The sequence below is a fragment of the Natator depressus genome, chromosome 1 (genome assembly GCF_965152275.1).
Source record: "Natator depressus isolate rNatDep1 chromosome 1, rNatDep2.hap1, whole genome shotgun sequence".
Classification (NCBI taxonomy): domain Eukaryota; kingdom Metazoa; phylum Chordata; order Testudines; family Cheloniidae; genus Natator; species Natator depressus.
In genome coordinates, this window is record NC_134234.1 from 292,942,552 (window position 1) to 292,958,922 (window position 16,371).

General features: G+C 38.8%; 1 protein-coding gene across 3 annotated transcripts in view; it reads left to right on the forward strand.

Annotated features, from left to right (window-relative positions):
• Window positions 1-16,371, forward strand: part of ADAMTS20 (ADAM metallopeptidase with thrombospondin type 1 motif 20) — a 184,582-nt gene that overhangs the window by 97,766 nt on the left and 70,445 nt on the right. For 2 of the 3 annotated variants that reach the window (XM_074942180.1, XM_074942179.1), the window contains exons 24-28: window positions 15-116; window positions 1,498-1,662; window positions 1,903-2,202; window positions 2,553-2,714; window positions 9,951-10,127. In XM_074942180.1, the coding sequence (XP_074798281.1) occupies window positions 15-116; window positions 1,498-1,662; window positions 1,903-2,202; window positions 2,553-2,714; window positions 9,951-10,127 (906 nt within the window). The remainder of the gene's footprint in view (window positions 1-14; window positions 117-1,497; window positions 1,663-1,902; window positions 2,203-2,552; window positions 2,715-9,950; window positions 10,128-16,371) is intronic. The other variant, XM_074942181.1, reaches the window with a different exon arrangement.

Genomic DNA, 16,371 nt, shown 5'->3' on the forward strand with positions numbered 1-16,371 from the left:
TCTTTTTTTCAAAGGACTGTGAAATGCCTATTTGTCCAGAAACCACAAAATTATGGACGACATCGCTTCCTGTCATAGGGAAGGTGACTCAGTGGAGATATGGATCATGGACCCCAGTATGTAATATATTACAGTGAGCATAGTAGCTAATTATATAGTTAAGAAAGTTCCCATTCTGTCCCATTTTTCAGTGCTTAGAACTTAAATTTTACCTTTCTGTCTGAAATTTTCTATCTGAGTTCTCTCAAAAGAACTTTTGGGGGTCAGCTGTGCAAAAATGATTCACCAGTTTTTAAGCATAGGGAGAGGGAAAATATATATTTTTCCCATTATAAAAGGATTATTGATGCCTTTGGTTTAAACAGCTGTACTGCTGAACAGTGGTGGGGTTAAAGTTGTAATTTTCCATGTAAATAAACTTCATTGCAAAGAAGTGTCTGAGTACTCTAGTAAAAATTGGCTTTGATTTATCTGAGGTATGAACATTTGAAAAGATGCACTGATCCTATATATTTTTTTGTAAGTTCATAAAGTGTATAACTGAGACATGCATGCATGTCTAATTTAGCTATGCAGTGCAAAGTGTACTGAAATTGAGACCGGATTGAGATGATGCCTACTCAAAAAGCCTTTGACTCAGTTCTTGGACAGTTTTTGAGATATGAACACATCAGGGAGGGCCTGATAGATTTATGCTGGTGTCAAAAACAGAGTAATGACATTATAAATCAGACCCTAAATATACTTTATCATTGTCAATAAAATTAGTCTCACTATAAAATAATTGAAAAGTATAGGAAGAAGCTACCTATAGATATCTAAACTGTAGAAAATAATAATTACGTGATAATGCAATCATATATTTTGAAGACTACATCTTAACATATACACTCATGTGAAACAGTTAAGGTTGCACATCCAAACCCCATAGCCCTTCTGTAAGCTGCGCATGTCAGGCCCATCTAGCAGTACTCTACCCCTCATTCCCCGATAGCACAGCTCCATTAGAGCCGCACTGTCAAGGTTTCCCCACTAGCAGTTGCGCCCAAGACTACACCTTAAAGGGAGCTATTCACCATGGAGAGAGGCCAATAAAGGTGATACAGGCTGAGGCAAATACACATCTTGGGTTACTTTAAGAGTAACTTGAGGGAGGGATAGCTCAGTGGTTTGAGCACTGGCCTGCTAAACCAAGGGTTGTGAGTTCAATCTTTGAGGTGGGCCATTTAGGGATCTCGGGCAAAAATTAGGGATTGGCCCTGCTTTGAGCAGGGGGTTGGACTAGATGATCTCCTGAGGTCCCCTCCAACCCGGTATTCTATGACTCTGGGTTTATAGCAGTATAATTGAGGTTGGAATCTGGCTCTTTGTGTTTAATTTATGGATTAAAACCTATATTAAAATCATGTTAGTACTAAATATGCTTACGTTTGCAAGTTAATTTTGGATTTTTTGATCTAATAAAATATGATTAACATATATTGTTCTGCTTCATAGTGCTCTGCATCTTGTGGAAAAGGTAACCGTGCTCGCTATGTGAGTTGTAGGGATGCTTATGGTGGAGTTGCTGATGAATCACTCTGTACACACTTACCCAGACCAGCTGAGATTTCAAACTGTTTTAGTCCATGTGGAGAGTGGCAAGCTGGAAATTGGTCACCCGTGAGTATTATTTTTGTTGTTGCTGCTGCTGCATATTTATATGATGTTAGTGCCTAAAGGCTCTGATTAGAATTGGGTCTTCATTGTGCTAAGTGCTATGTAGAGGTATATGAAGAGACTGTCGGTGCCCTGAAAAAATAATTATACATTTATTAATTTCAAAAGTAAATATGAATATCTTTAGTTATTGTTTTTTTTATGTTATGTTGTATCACAAGTGTTGGGTTAATTTTTGGTCAGTGCACAGTTACATGTGATAATGGAATAGCAACAAGACAAGTTGTCTGTGTCAACTACCATCAACAAATTGACGAGAATTACTGTGATCCTGAAAGCCGTCCTTCCAAAGAGCAAGAGTGTAACATGCCACCATGCCTTCCAGTTTATCGTCATATTCCTAAAATGCATGACCATCCAAGCCATTTTCCAGAACTAGATTACCCTCCAATACACAGGGGCCATCACCCACAAGATAATGTAAATCAATGGAGCCATCCTTCTGTAGGAGGAAACCAGTGGAGAACAGGACCATGGGGAGCAGTAAGCAAACTACTAAAATGTATTTACTGTGTTCATCATTCTGCATGCATTAGAGTTCTCTCTTATCTTTTTTAATATTTCTGAAAATGACATTGTAGTACAGTATCTATTTGGTAAGCTTAAATATACATTTTTATTTGAAAAGCAATATGTTTAATCAAAAACAACTTATTTTGATTTTAAAATTTAGAACGTTTAGACCTTTAACAAAATTGTTTTTTGGGGTTTTAAATGTATAGTTCAGTGCCAATTTCTAACTTTCTTATTTTCAAGTTCATTTAAGCAATATATTGTGCATTGCAGTGTCTTCACAACTGACAAAGATGTATATTTGCCTTTTGTTTTACTAGTGCTCTAGTACTTGTGCAGGTGGATTCCAACGTCGGGTTGTAGTGTGTCAAGATGTGGATGGAATAAGTGCTAGTTACTGTGATGAGGCAACAAAGCCACCAGAGTCAAGACGCTGTGATTCTGGACACTGTCCACGATGGAACTATGGGAGCTGGGGAGAAGTAAGATTATTTCACAATTTAAAAAAATATATTTGTGAACCTTTTGAGCATTTTTTAAAAAAAGGTAAAATAATTATTTAAGTATGTATGCAACAGAAACTCTTTTTTACTAGTCTCAAAAGGATCAAACATTTTCAAACTCAAACAATTTTTATCTACCACTGTCTTCACAATGAATAAGCAATTTATTTGTTGAATGATTAATCCAGCCTCTGTGATACAGATTGCCTATAAAAGGCCATGCTGTTTCTGTTGATTACTGGCATCTGGTCACCATATCTATAAGCAATAGATCAGTAGGACTCGCTAGTGGTTATAGCTTTGTCATGCTGCCTGACACATGGCAATTATTCATTAGTCTAATTAGGAGTTATTTTAAAATTTCCTTAATTCAGTGCTCCACTCTAGTAGTGTCTTGAACCAGGAGAGATTTAAGATTATTTTCTTTTCTAAAAAGATGAGTTGGGTGGGATAAGGTTTTACTCCAAAAATCATTGTCTAACGCAGTCATTCTCAAACTTTTACATTGGTGACCCCTTTCACACAGGAAACCTCTGAGTGTGACTCTCCTCCCCCTTATAAATTAAAAACACATTTTGATATTTATCTCTGTTATAAATGCTGGAGGAGAAGTGCGGTTTGGGGGTGGAGACTGTTAGCTCACGACCCCCATAATAACCTAGTGACCCCTAGTTTGAGAACTCCTGGTCTAACAGCCACAATAAGAAAAGTGAATACAAGAAGGTGAAATAAAAGATTAATAGACTGTAAAGCCAGAAGGGGTCTCACGATCATCTATCCGGCCGCCTGTATATCATGGGCCATAGGACTTCCTTGAATTATCTCCTGTTTAAACTAAGTACGGTAACTCCTTACTTAAAGTCATCCCGGTTAACGTTGTTTCGTTGTTACGTTGCTGATCAGTTAGGGAACATGCTCGTTTAAAGTTGTGCAATGCTCCCTTATAACATTGTTTGGCAGCCACCTGCTTTGTCCACTGCTTGCAGAAAGAGCAGCCCATTGGACCTAGCTGGTGGGGAACCAGGGTGGAACCACCACCTAGCTGGTGGGGAACTAGCTCCGCTATCAGCTCCCCGCTCCCCTAAGTTCCCTGTGCAGCAGACACCCAGCAGGCTATCAATTCCCAGCAGTTCAGCGGTCCCTCCCCCCACTGCCATGTGCTGCTCCTGCCCTCTGCCTTGGAGCTGCTCTTCAGAGCCTCCTGCTTGCTAGGAGGGGGGGAGGAGAGGGAGGCTAATGTCAGGGTGTCCCCCTCCCTCCCCCCCCGCTCCTGCATCCCGCTTACCCCATCTCCATAGAGCAGGGGGGACACATGACAAGGCTCAGGAGGGAAGGAGCTTCCTGGCAGCAGCTGCTGTGGCCTCAGCTTGCTGATTAACTGAGCAAGGTAGTGTACTTAAGAGTGGTGTCAGTGTACTTAAAGGGGAAATGCGCATCTCTCTCTCTCTCTCTCTCAGGGTGTAGGTGTGTGTCTCTGTCTCTGTCTGCCATGCTGTCTCTCCTCCCTCCATTTCTGCTGCTTGTAGAGTGTGAGGCTACATAAACAACAAGTTAACCCTTGAGGGCTCAGCCAATTGCTAGTTCATCATTTAGCAGGAAGGCATTCCCTGGGAAATATCCCACCCTCTGACTCCACCACCTCGACCAAGCTTCACAATCATCATCGCTGTGTACAGTATTAAATTGTTTGTTTAAAACTAATACTGTTTGTGTGTGTGTGTGTACTCTTTTGTCTGGCAAAAAAAAAAAATTTCCCTGGAATCTAACCCCCTCCGCCCATTTACATTAATTCTTATGGGGAAATTGGATTCGCTTAAAATCGTTTTGCTTAAAGTCGCATTTTTCAGGAACATAACTACAACGTTAAGTGAGGAGTTACCATATATCTTTTAGAAGAAACATCGTATCTTCATTTTAAAATGTCCAGTGATCGAGAATCCATCACGACTCTTCATAAATTGCTCCAGTGGTTAATTATCCTCACTGTTAAAAATGTGCACCTTGTTTTTAGTCTGAATTTATCTAGTTTTAATTTCCAGGTATTGGATCTGGTTATACCTTTTTCTGATAAACTAAAGAGCCCTCTATTTTAATCAAATTTCTGTTCTTCAAGTAGCTACTTATAGACTGTAATCAAGTCAACCCGTAGTCTTCTTTTTGTTAAGATAAACAGATTGAGCTCTTTGATTCACTATAAAGCATGTTTTCCAATCCTTTAATCATTCATGTGGCTCTTCTCTAAACCCTCTCCAATTTGTCAAAATCCTTCTCAAATTGTGGACACCAGAACTAGAGATAGTATTCCACTAGTAGTTGCACTAGTGCCAAATACAGAGTTAATATAACCTCTCTACTCCTACTTGATATTCCGTTTATACATCCAGGGATTGTGTTAGCCCTTTTGACCACAAGTCATTTTAGAGTCATTGCTTTCCAGGAGAGAGTCCCCCATTCTGTAAGAATGACCTACATTCTTTGTGCCTAGATGTAGAACTTTACATTTGGCCATATTAAAATGCACATCATTTGCTTGCACACAGCTTTTCAAGTGATCCAGATCACTCTGTAACAGTGACCTGTCCTCTTCATTATTTACTACTCCCCCAATCTTTGTGCCATCTGCAAACTTTATCAGTAATGATTTTCTTTTCTTCTATGTTGCTCATAGAAATGTTAAATAGCATAGCACCAGGTCCATGTGGACCCTAATAGAAACACATCAGCTTGGTAATAATTGCCGAGTTATAATTGTATTTTGAGACCTGTCAGTTAGCCAGTTTTTAATCCATTTAATATGTCCATTTTTAATTTTTGCATCATTCTAGTTGCTTAAACTATTGTGTGATACCAAAACAAATGCCTTACAGAAGTCTATAATACATCAGGACTACTACCTTATTAATCAGACTTGTAATCTCATCAAAAGCTGATATCAAGTTTGTTCGAAATTATCTGTTTTCCATAAACCCATATTGATTGGCATTAATTATATTACCCTACTTTCACTCTTTACTTATCAAGTCCTGTATCAGCCAGTCCATTTTTATTGCCTGGGATGGATGTCAGGATGACAGACCTGTAGTATTCTTTCCATCCTTTGGAACTTCCTCAGTTTTCCAAGACTTATTGAAAATCAGCATTAATGGTCCAGAGAGCTCTTCAGGAAGCTCTTTTAAAACTCTTGTATGCAAGTTATCTGGACCTGCTGATTTAAAAATGTTTAGCTTTAGTATCTGCTTTCTAACATCCTTCTGAGTTACTGTTGGATTGGAAAGTATTAAATCATCATCATATGATATGATTACATCACCAGGCTTTTTTCCCAAATACAGAACAAAAATATTTTTGAATACTTCTGCCTTTCGTGCATTATCATTGATAGTTCTACCATTTCGGTCTAGTAATGGCTAATTATCATTATTAGAATCCCTTTTATTTCTAATATATTTTTTTTTAAAACCCTCCTTCTTATAGTCCTTAACTGTTCTGGCTATGAAGTTCTCCTTGTGTCCGGTTGCTTCCCTCATCAATTTTCTACAGTTTGAATCTTCTGATTAATATTCATCACTATAAACTTCCCCTTTTTTCTATTTGTTATACAGTATACATATATATTTATTTTTAAGCAGTGTGGCCCTTTTCAATATGGAATTTTGGGGTTGGAGACATCTACTAAAATGATCTTAAACAGTGCCCAATTATCATTCCCTTTTTTCTGTTTAAATTCTTTCTCCCAACCGATTTGTCTCATAATTATTTTCAGCTTTGTAAAATTGGCCTTATTAAAGCACCAAGTACATATATTACTCAACTGGATTTTATTCTGCTTGCACATTGTAAATGTAATCAAATCATGATCACTGAACCTAAGCTATCACTAATTTTTGGTTCTGTGATCAATTCCTTGCGGTCTGTCAAGATGAGTCTAACATAGAATTACCCCATGTTGACTGCAAAATATTTTGAGTTAGGAAATTGCCATTTGCAATTTTTAGACATTCCAAGGATGTTTTTATACTGTCAGCATGTGACCTCCAGATACTGGAACAAATTATTAAACAATCGGTTTATAAGCACCTAGAAGATAATAGGTTGATAAGAACAAATCATGCCAAACCAACCTAATGTCCTTCTTTGACAGTGTTGCTGGCCTAGTGGATAGGGGGAAGCAGTAAATGTCATATATTTTGATTTTAGTAAGGCTTTTGACACAGTCACAATCATTTTCATAAGCAAACTAGGGGAATATGCTCTAGACAAAATTACTGTGAGTGCACAACTGGTTTAACCAACTGTACTCAAAGGCTGGTTATCAATGGTTCGCTGCCAAACTGGGGAGATCTATCTAGTGAGGCCCTTCAGAGTCCTGGGTTCAGTTTCATTAATGACTTGGATAATGGAGTGGAGAGTATGCTTATAAAATTTGTGGATGACACCAAGCTGGGAGGGCCTGTAAGCACTTTGGTGGACAGGATGGGAATTCAAAACAACCTTGATGAATGGGAGAGTTGGTCTCAAATCAACAAGATAAAATTCAGTAGAGACACTTAGGAGTGAAAAACATCAAATGCACAACTACAAAATGGGGAATAACTGGCTAGGCAGTAGTACTGCAGAAAAAGTTTTGGGAGCTATAGTGGATCACAAATTATATACAAGTTGTCAATGTAATCAGTTGCAAAAAGGATAATAGCATCCTGGGGTATATTGACAGGAGTGTTTGTATGTAAGACACAAGAGGTAATTGTCTTGCTCTGCTTGACACTGATGAGACCTCTGCTGGAATACTGTGTCCTGTTCTTGGTGCCACACTTTGGGAACAATGTGGACAAATTGGAATGTCCAGAAGAGAGAAACAAAAATGATAAAAAGTTTAGAAAACGTGACCTATGGAGAAAAATTTAAAATAAACTGGGCATGTGTAGTCTTGAGAAAAGAAGACAGGGGAGGGGGAAAGGACCTGATAACGGTCTTCAATTATGCTGTTATAAGGAGGATGGTGATCAGTTGTTTTCCATGTCCACTGAAATTAGGACAAGAAGTAATGGGCTTAATCTGCGCTGAGGGAGTTTAGGTTAGGTATTAGGAAAATCTTTCTAACTATGAGGATAGTAAGTACTGGAATAGGTTATTAAGGGAGATTGCGGAACCCCCTTCACTGGAGGAAGTTTTTAAGAGCTGATTAGACAAACACCTGTCAAGGATGGTCTATATTTGCTTAGTCCTGCTGCAGGACCAGGGGATGAACCAGATGACCTTTGAGGTCACATCCAGCCTACATTTCTATAATTCTATGATTCCATGTCACTCAGATTGAAGTCCCCCATGATAACACAGATATTTTTTTCCTACCCATTACAGATAGGCGCTTAAGAGCCAGTCATTTGTTCTCTTGTGTGATTTGGTGGTCTGTAGCAGACACCAGCTAGTATTCTATATTGTGCTGTATCTTTTATGACATTGATTCATAAACATTCAAGAACACTTGTTTCTGAGTTGTCAATGTCTTTGAAGCAAGTAATGCCATTTTTTACATAGAGTGCTACTCCCCTCCCCCTTTGCGCACTTGATCCTTCCTAAATAGGTTATAACCATTGATTTTAACATCCAACTCTTCCCACCAGATTTCAGAAATACCACCTAGGTTGAATTTATGCTCATAAGTGAGCGTTTCATATTCCTGTTGTTTAGTACCTAGTCTCCTAGTAAGTGAAAAGTTTCTCAGAAGCTGAAGCTTACTGTACAGCTGACTAGAAGTATTGCAAGAATTACTGTTCTCAGCCATGTGGAGAACGCGGTAGATGGAGAAAGAAGAACTGGGTTGTAGCTGTAAATTAATACCACAGAAAATGATAACCTTCTTTGAAAGGGAGATCATGTATTTGAAAAGTGAGCAAGGGTGATAGCTAAAACATTTCAAAGAGACAAATAAGATGATCTGTGGAAGATACAGACATTTTAAGTCAAGAGAATCTCAACTCCCCCTCTTTAATTGTGATGGTTTGTATGAACTGTTTTCAATTATGAAAGTAAGAAACAAATTCTCTATTGCATGTATGAGCAAACTTTGACCATAGATTCTGTGCCAAAGACCACATGTACAGTTAAAACAAATATTTTCAGTTTATTCTGACCTAGGTTCTCACTTGCATCACCTCCTACATATTGAATCCCATGTACCTCAATAATTAGTAGATAATTTTTTGAATTTTATGAGTAAAAATGGAAAATTCAGCATCTGATTTTTTTCATGTTATTCACCAGCTCTAGTAACTTGGTTCCCTAGGCCTAGCCTGTGCATCATGGCATTTTCTCTGTTAATACCTGCACACTAAGGAATTTGCTTTGTACAGTATATACAGCCCTCCTTTGGTTTAGTATTTTTAATAAAGAATCAGAGTATACAACAATAAAGGAGTAGGACATACTGTTTCCTCATCAGATTATAATTTATTTCTAATAGTTTATTATAAATAAGCAATATTTTCTGAGAAGAATGGATTAAGTTAACTAGGAGTGAGCTTGGGCTAGAGTGAATGCAAACTAGCTTTTCCATTTGTTTTAGCAGTACATGTAATGTTTAACAGAACTTCTGGCTAAAGTTTGTTTCTCTCTTTTTGTTTCTGTTCTACAAAACAATAATTTTAAATTTGAAAAAATAAATATGTAGTGCGTATTTCAGGAGACACCTATGTCTACAAAACAAATGGCCTTTAAGAATCAGAATATGAACATCAGGATGGGTAGTGTACTTTGTTGCTTAGTGTTCCTGGGGGTTCTCTTATTCAAACAGGAAACTCAGTTTCATGTCCAATTTCCATTTGCCCTTATCACAGAAAAAGGGGTACATGCTACACTGACTCTGGGTGCTAACCCTGAAGAATGACTAGTTTCTCTTAATTTTTTTTCTCTCACACTAGTGTTCACTTCTGCCTGAAGGAGCAAACTGTCTTCTATCTTCTTGTCTTTTGTAGACAAATGTTAATTAAATATAAAAATGTAGTTTTGTAAGCTCTTTGGGGCACAAATTGCCTTTTCATTATGTATGGGTGGAGCACCTAGTAAATGGGACCAAGATTTTTGCCTGAGGCATCTGGGCAGTAGCACAATAAAAATATTAAATAGTAATAACAGTTTACTGATTACACAAATATCTTTTTAGTATATGAAGACTGTTGATGAGACCCCTAAACTATATCTTTTTAATTTTTTTAGTGTACTCATACATGTGGAGATGGAATAAAGACAAGATTAGTGATTTGTCAGCTTCCTAATGGCCAAATGTTGAATGATCAAAGCTGTGAAATTCTAGACAAGCCACCTAATATGGCACAATGTAATGTGCGTTCTTGCCCTGGCGATGTTTCATGGCAACGGGGACCATGGAAATCGGTATGATAGTATTCACTATTTCCTCCCTCTTTTTCTCTCTCTCTCTCTCTCTCTCTCTCTCTCCTTTTATAAATTGTATATAGTATTTTTGTTTGATCACAGGGAGACAAAACTGTGTGTGGAATGTACCCATTGTAGCTTTATTAAGCATCTGCTCCTGCTCCCATTTAATTAAATGGCAAGCTTTCATTGACTTGTCTGGGAGTAGGATGTAAACCATCATAAGACACATTTTAAATATTGTTGCTGTTCATCCTGGATTATAGTGCTGATTAACAGTTTGTTCTGCAGGAGGAGGAATCAATTTGGGATTTTACTTTTAAAATAAATACTGTAATTTGTACTATAGTATTAACTAAATATTTATATCTATATTTGTATGTAGATATCTAATGCATAACAGTCTAATCAAAGATACATCTAAGTACCTCACACACATGTATATTTTGTTTCCCCTGTAATCAGTCAGTACTGTACTCTGCATTTTATGTACAATTGTGTATAAAGGTTTACATTTGTGGATATAACAATGACTAATTAAAGGTGTCTGTATAATTGTATAATTATAATAGAGCTCCTATCTATATGTCACTATCTATTATTATGTAAAAACAAATACAGTGATCACCATTAAAATCTGTACAGTTCCCATTTGCAGATAATTTACATTCCTGAAATAATCATAGTAGACCCTATGCTAAGGTACTTGGTAGTATTCCCTATGTTGTGAATGCCACAGTAACATTTATTAGACAACGTGCAAAAATTGTAAAAAGTTCAATGGCAACCACTATAGGATCTGGATCCTGCTCCACTGAAGTCAGTGGCAAAAATCCCATTCACTTCATTGGGAGCAGAACCAGGATCACAATTTTATTAAACATTACTTATATTAACAAGCTGATTTAATTTCGTGTTTTTGATCAAGGAATGTGGAAATATTATATTAAGTGAACTTCAGATTTCAATTTTAAAATATTTTTAAATAATCTAATGTTATAACCTAAATTTGGTACAAATATAAATTGAAATAGATGTTTTAATTAATAATTTATAATAGTATCTCTTTCTTCCACTGTGCAATCAGAGTTTCAGTCTTACGCTGGTGCCTGCATGTCTTAAGCAAATCTTGTTTAGCCATTTGCCAAATGTTAACTGGTGACTTGCAAACACTTACTAATATATGCTTTTGTTTTGTTTTATTTAACTGTAGAATTACATGTTGAAAGGGTAAGCAGAACTTTCAGCATATCACTGACAATAAGCTCAATGTCTATTCCTTTTCGATCTCCTGAAATCACTTACTGCCAGTTTGTTCTCTGAGTGATGCTGCAGATTGCACTGCAATATGTGGGTGCCCTCACAGTCATAAGTGGGATGGTAACCTGGTGGAGCATAGAGCCAATCTGTGGAGGAAGTGGGGTCTAGGTAAATGCCCTTTTAATTAAACCATATGTGATGTAGTTTTGCAAAGATTTTCATATTATTTTATATCCCAAGTGATATAAAGTGCATTTTATGTCTTTCAGAACTAAGCCATATGGTTTAAAATGGCACTTTTTAGCACCCACTAGGACCCTCTCTTGACTCCATGCCCTAGTGGGGTTCTGTGGTGATGTTAACATCGCCAGCATATTGCTTATTGGGTGTCACTCTGAGAGGGAGCTGGTCATCAAAACCAGTAGGGGGACCTAAGATGAAAGTATATTCAAATGCTACATGTATTGACTATGCTTCTTAATCTTACTATTGGGAGTATTCAGCACATAAAACTATAATGAACATTTAAAAAAAATATTTCAAATCACCTTTTAAGTAGGGCTTAGATGAAGGCACATTGTCTGGAATTATTGATCACTAAGGGCTAGGTTGTGTGTATTTGACACAACCCTTAGTTGGAGTGGTGCAAAGTCGCAGAGCCCTGGAGGAGCACCAGAGGTGTTCTGTCTCAGAAGCAGAAAGCCTACTCTGAGCTCCCCAGTGCATTGTGGTGTGCACTGCTGCAAATTGCTACACTTAGAATATTTCTTCACTCCCACCTCACTGGCTCTGCTGACCAGTGTGTATGGAAGGATAGGGAGAAGCCATGACTCTGCCTTCGATGTGTCATTTTGTAGTGCTGGGCAACGTTGGATGAGTTTCTGGAAGCCACCCTGTAATCTCCGGAGCTCTTCGATTCTGCCTTATCTTCACCTTGCCCCTCTCATTCTCTCTCACCCCCTTAAAGGCTCTGTAGGAACTAGGTAGAATCTAGTTCTGCATTCTTAAATAAAAATGTTATTGGATAACAAGTATGAGTCTGGGTAAGAGCACATTATATATTTTATATAAAATTGTGAGTTATCTGTATCCTAGTAAAGAGGTGAGGGTAGAAGTTGATGGAGTACAGCTAGGAACTGAAAGTGAAACAGTCAAACAAAAAAGGGTTCCATTCAGTTACATCACATGAAGGCAGACAACTAAATATTGACAAATTCTATGAGTGCTTTTATATAAATACTAGAAGTCTAAATACTAAGATGGCTGAACTTGAGTGCCTGGTGTTAAATGATAATATTAATGTAATAGGCATCACAGAAACATGGTGAAACTATGGTAATCAATGGGACACGGTAATACCAGGGTACAAAATATATAGGAATGACAAAATAGGTCCCACTGGTGGGGGAGTGGAACTATATGTGAAAGAATGCATAAAGTTGTATATAGTAAAAATCTTAAATGAATCAAAATGTACCACAGAATCTCTATGAATAGAAATTCCATGCTTGAATAAAAAGAGTATAGCAGTAGAAATATAATTCCAACCGCCTGACCAAGATGGTGATTGTGAAATGCTCAGGGAGATTAGAGAGGCTACAAAAATAGAACATTCAATAATAATGGTGAATTTCAACTATCCCCATATTGACTTGGTTCATGTCAGCTTAGGATGGGATGCAGAGAGAATATTTCTAGACACCGTTAATGACTGCTGCTTGGAGCAGCTAGTCCTGGAACCCACCAGGGGAGAGGCAATTCTTCATTTAGTCATAAGTGGCGCACAGGATCTGGTCCAAGAGGTGAACATAGCTGACCTGCTTGGTAATAGCAACCATAACATAATTAAATTCAGTATGCTTGTAGGGAGAAAAATGCCAAAGGAACCCAACACACTAGCATTTAACTTCAAAAGAGGAACTACCTAAAAATAAAGAAGCTAGTTAAATGAAAATTAAAAGAAACAGTCACAAGAATGAAATGCCTGCAAGCTGCATGGAAATTTTTTTAAAACACTGTAATAGAGACTCAAACTAACTGTATCCCCCAAATAGAAAAAACAGTAAGAGGACCAAAAAAATAAAATAAAATAAAGCTACCATGTCTAAACAACAGTAAAAGAAGCAGTTAGAGACAAAAAGACATCCTTTAAAAATTGGAGGTCAAATCCTAGTGACGAAAATAGAAAGGAGCATAAATTCTGGCAAGCCAATTGTAAAAGTATAATTAGGCAGGCCAAAAAAAGAATTTGAAGAACAACTAGAAAAAGACACAAAAACAAACAGGATATTTTTTCTTAAGTACATCGGAAGCAGAAAGCCTGCCAAACAATCACTGAGGTCACTGGACAATCAAGGGGCTAAATGTGCACTAAAGGCAGACAAGGCTGTTGTGGAGAAGCTAAATCAATTCTTTGCATTGGCCTTCACTGCAGTGGTTGTGAGGTGTCAGTACAGGAGGTTTTGGAACACACTGATATATTAAACAGTGAAAAGTTACCAAGACCAGATGTCATTCACCCAGGAGTTCTGAAGGATCTCAGATATGAAATTGCAGAACTACTAACTGTGGCATGTAACCTATCACTTAAATTACTCTCTGTACCAAGGGTAGCGAATGTGACACCAACTTTTAAAAAAGGCTCTGGAGGCTATTCTGGCAATTACAGGGGTAAGCCTAACCTCAGTAGCAGGCACAATGATTTAAATTATAATAAAGAACAGAATTATCAGAGACATAGATAAACAAAATATGGTGGGAATAGTCAACACGGGTTTTGTAAAGGGAAACCATGCCACACCAATCTAGAATTCTTTGAGGGCGTCAACAGACATGGACCGGGGGATCCAGTGGATACAGTGTACTTGGACTTTCAGAAAGCCTTTGACAAGGTCCCATGCCAAAGGCTCTTAAGCAAAGTAAGGAATCATGGGATAAGAGGAAAGATCCTTTCATGGATCAGTAACTGGTTAAAAGAAACAAAAGGATAGGAATAAATGGTCAGTTTTCACAGTGGAAAGAGGTAAATAGTAGGGTCTGCTGAGGATCAGTACCGTTGCCAGTGCTGTTCAACCTATTCATAAATGATCTGGAAAAAGGGGAAACAGTGAGGTGGCAAAGTTGCAGATGATACAAATTCAAGATAGTTAAATCAAAAGCAGACTGCGAAGAGTTATGTGGAGATCTCACAAAACTGGGTGACTGGGCAAGAACGTGGCAAATGAAATTAAATGTTGATAGATGCAAAGTAATGCACACTGGAAAACATGATCCCAACTATACATACACAATGATGGGGTCTAAATTAGCAGAATACCATTTAGGTAAGAGATCTCAGAGCTCTTCAAATAGATGCAGTCATGTATTCCATCTAGGTGTGTGCACGCCCAGCTAGAACTGGAGAATTTTGCCTAGCAGTATCTGTAAAGGCAGTGCTCGTGCCTTGGGCTGTAACCTTACCCTTGGCCTGTGTTCCCTCTAACCTTCACGCCTGTGCAGCTGCACAAGAGATCATCAAAGGCTGCACACCTGATTAGTACAGCCGCACAGGCACGCACACAGCACACACGGGGGTAACCACAGGTGGGCCTGGAGGATGTGTGGGGTGAGGTGGGGAATAGGGTGTGGGTGGGGGCAGTAAAATGAGGTGGGGTGGTGGTGATGGGGGAACTTGTGGCATGCAGGGCTACGGTAGGGAAAGAGGGCTCTCTCCCAGCTCCAGGGCTGCGGCAGGGAGAGACGCCTCTCTCCCAGATCTGGGGCTGTGGCGGGGAGAGATGCCGAGCCCCGGGGCTGCGGCAGGGAAAGAGGATTACTGAACATTTTGCAGTGTTAATTTTCTTTTTATTTGATTTCATATTAAATAAACATTGTAAGCAGTGCACCTTGTTAATTATCCCTTGTTTTAATATTCTTTCTTCTTCTTCCATACCTATGGTAACTTTTTTTAAAAATGTATATTGTATCTAGGAGTTTTGTTTCTACTGGTGGTGCACATCCACACGTTACCTTGATATTGGTGCTGCACATAATAAAATTCATTCCGTATTAGAGGGAACATTGCGTCCCTGGCTATATGAGGCAGCTCTGCCCTGACCTCCACCCTCTACCCCCAGTTCCTTCTCATTGCCCGTGGCTGAAGCTGGAGCTCTCTATGGTTATCAGCTCACATTCTCTGTCTCAGTTTTCTGAGTTTTTCTCTTCATGTATATACTTTTTAGATAGTCCCTAATACCCTAGATAGTGTTAGCTTAGTTAGGATACTTATTGCCCTGTGTGATGCTTTCACTAGGGTTCAAACACTGCCTGTCTTGTGGGTGGGCAGTTCCTAATAGTGATCCCCACATGAGATGCTTGCCATGTTTAGGGGGACACACTGAGGAGCAGTGCTCTATTTGTAAATCATTTACCAGAAGAATCCAGGTGGCCAGAGACTTACACTTGGAACAGCACCTTCTCGAGCAGGCCATGAGGCCTGTTTCACTACCAAGGCCCCAGATCAGCTGTTGCCTTCAGACTTGGTAAATGAAGCTGCTGCACACTCCAGTGCTGGTACCTCCCCCAGGAGACAAAGGAGCCATTCACCCTCCTTGGGATCACTGAGGAAGAGGTCCCATAAAACTAAATGGGACCATCCCAGGGCTCATGGAGACTTTCTCCTCCTCTAAAAAGAGTATGGACCGGCACCATACCACTTCTGGCATGCAGGATGGACTAGGTCTGTTAAACCACTTCCAGGTACTGTGCTGAGAACACTGAGCGCCCCAACCATCTCCAAGCTGGTGGCATACTAGGAGGCAGCAGATTTACTCTGCCTATTTATTCCGGATTCTCCATTTATCCAGGATGTTACCAGGGCAACGGCCTCCATCGCCTCAGTAACCCCCTTTGATGGTGTTGCAGAGACAAAGGGTTAATCGGCACAGCAGCCTGGTCCTTCTGCACCACAGACTGTAGAATTGAGGCCAGTGAAGGGCCTGGCACT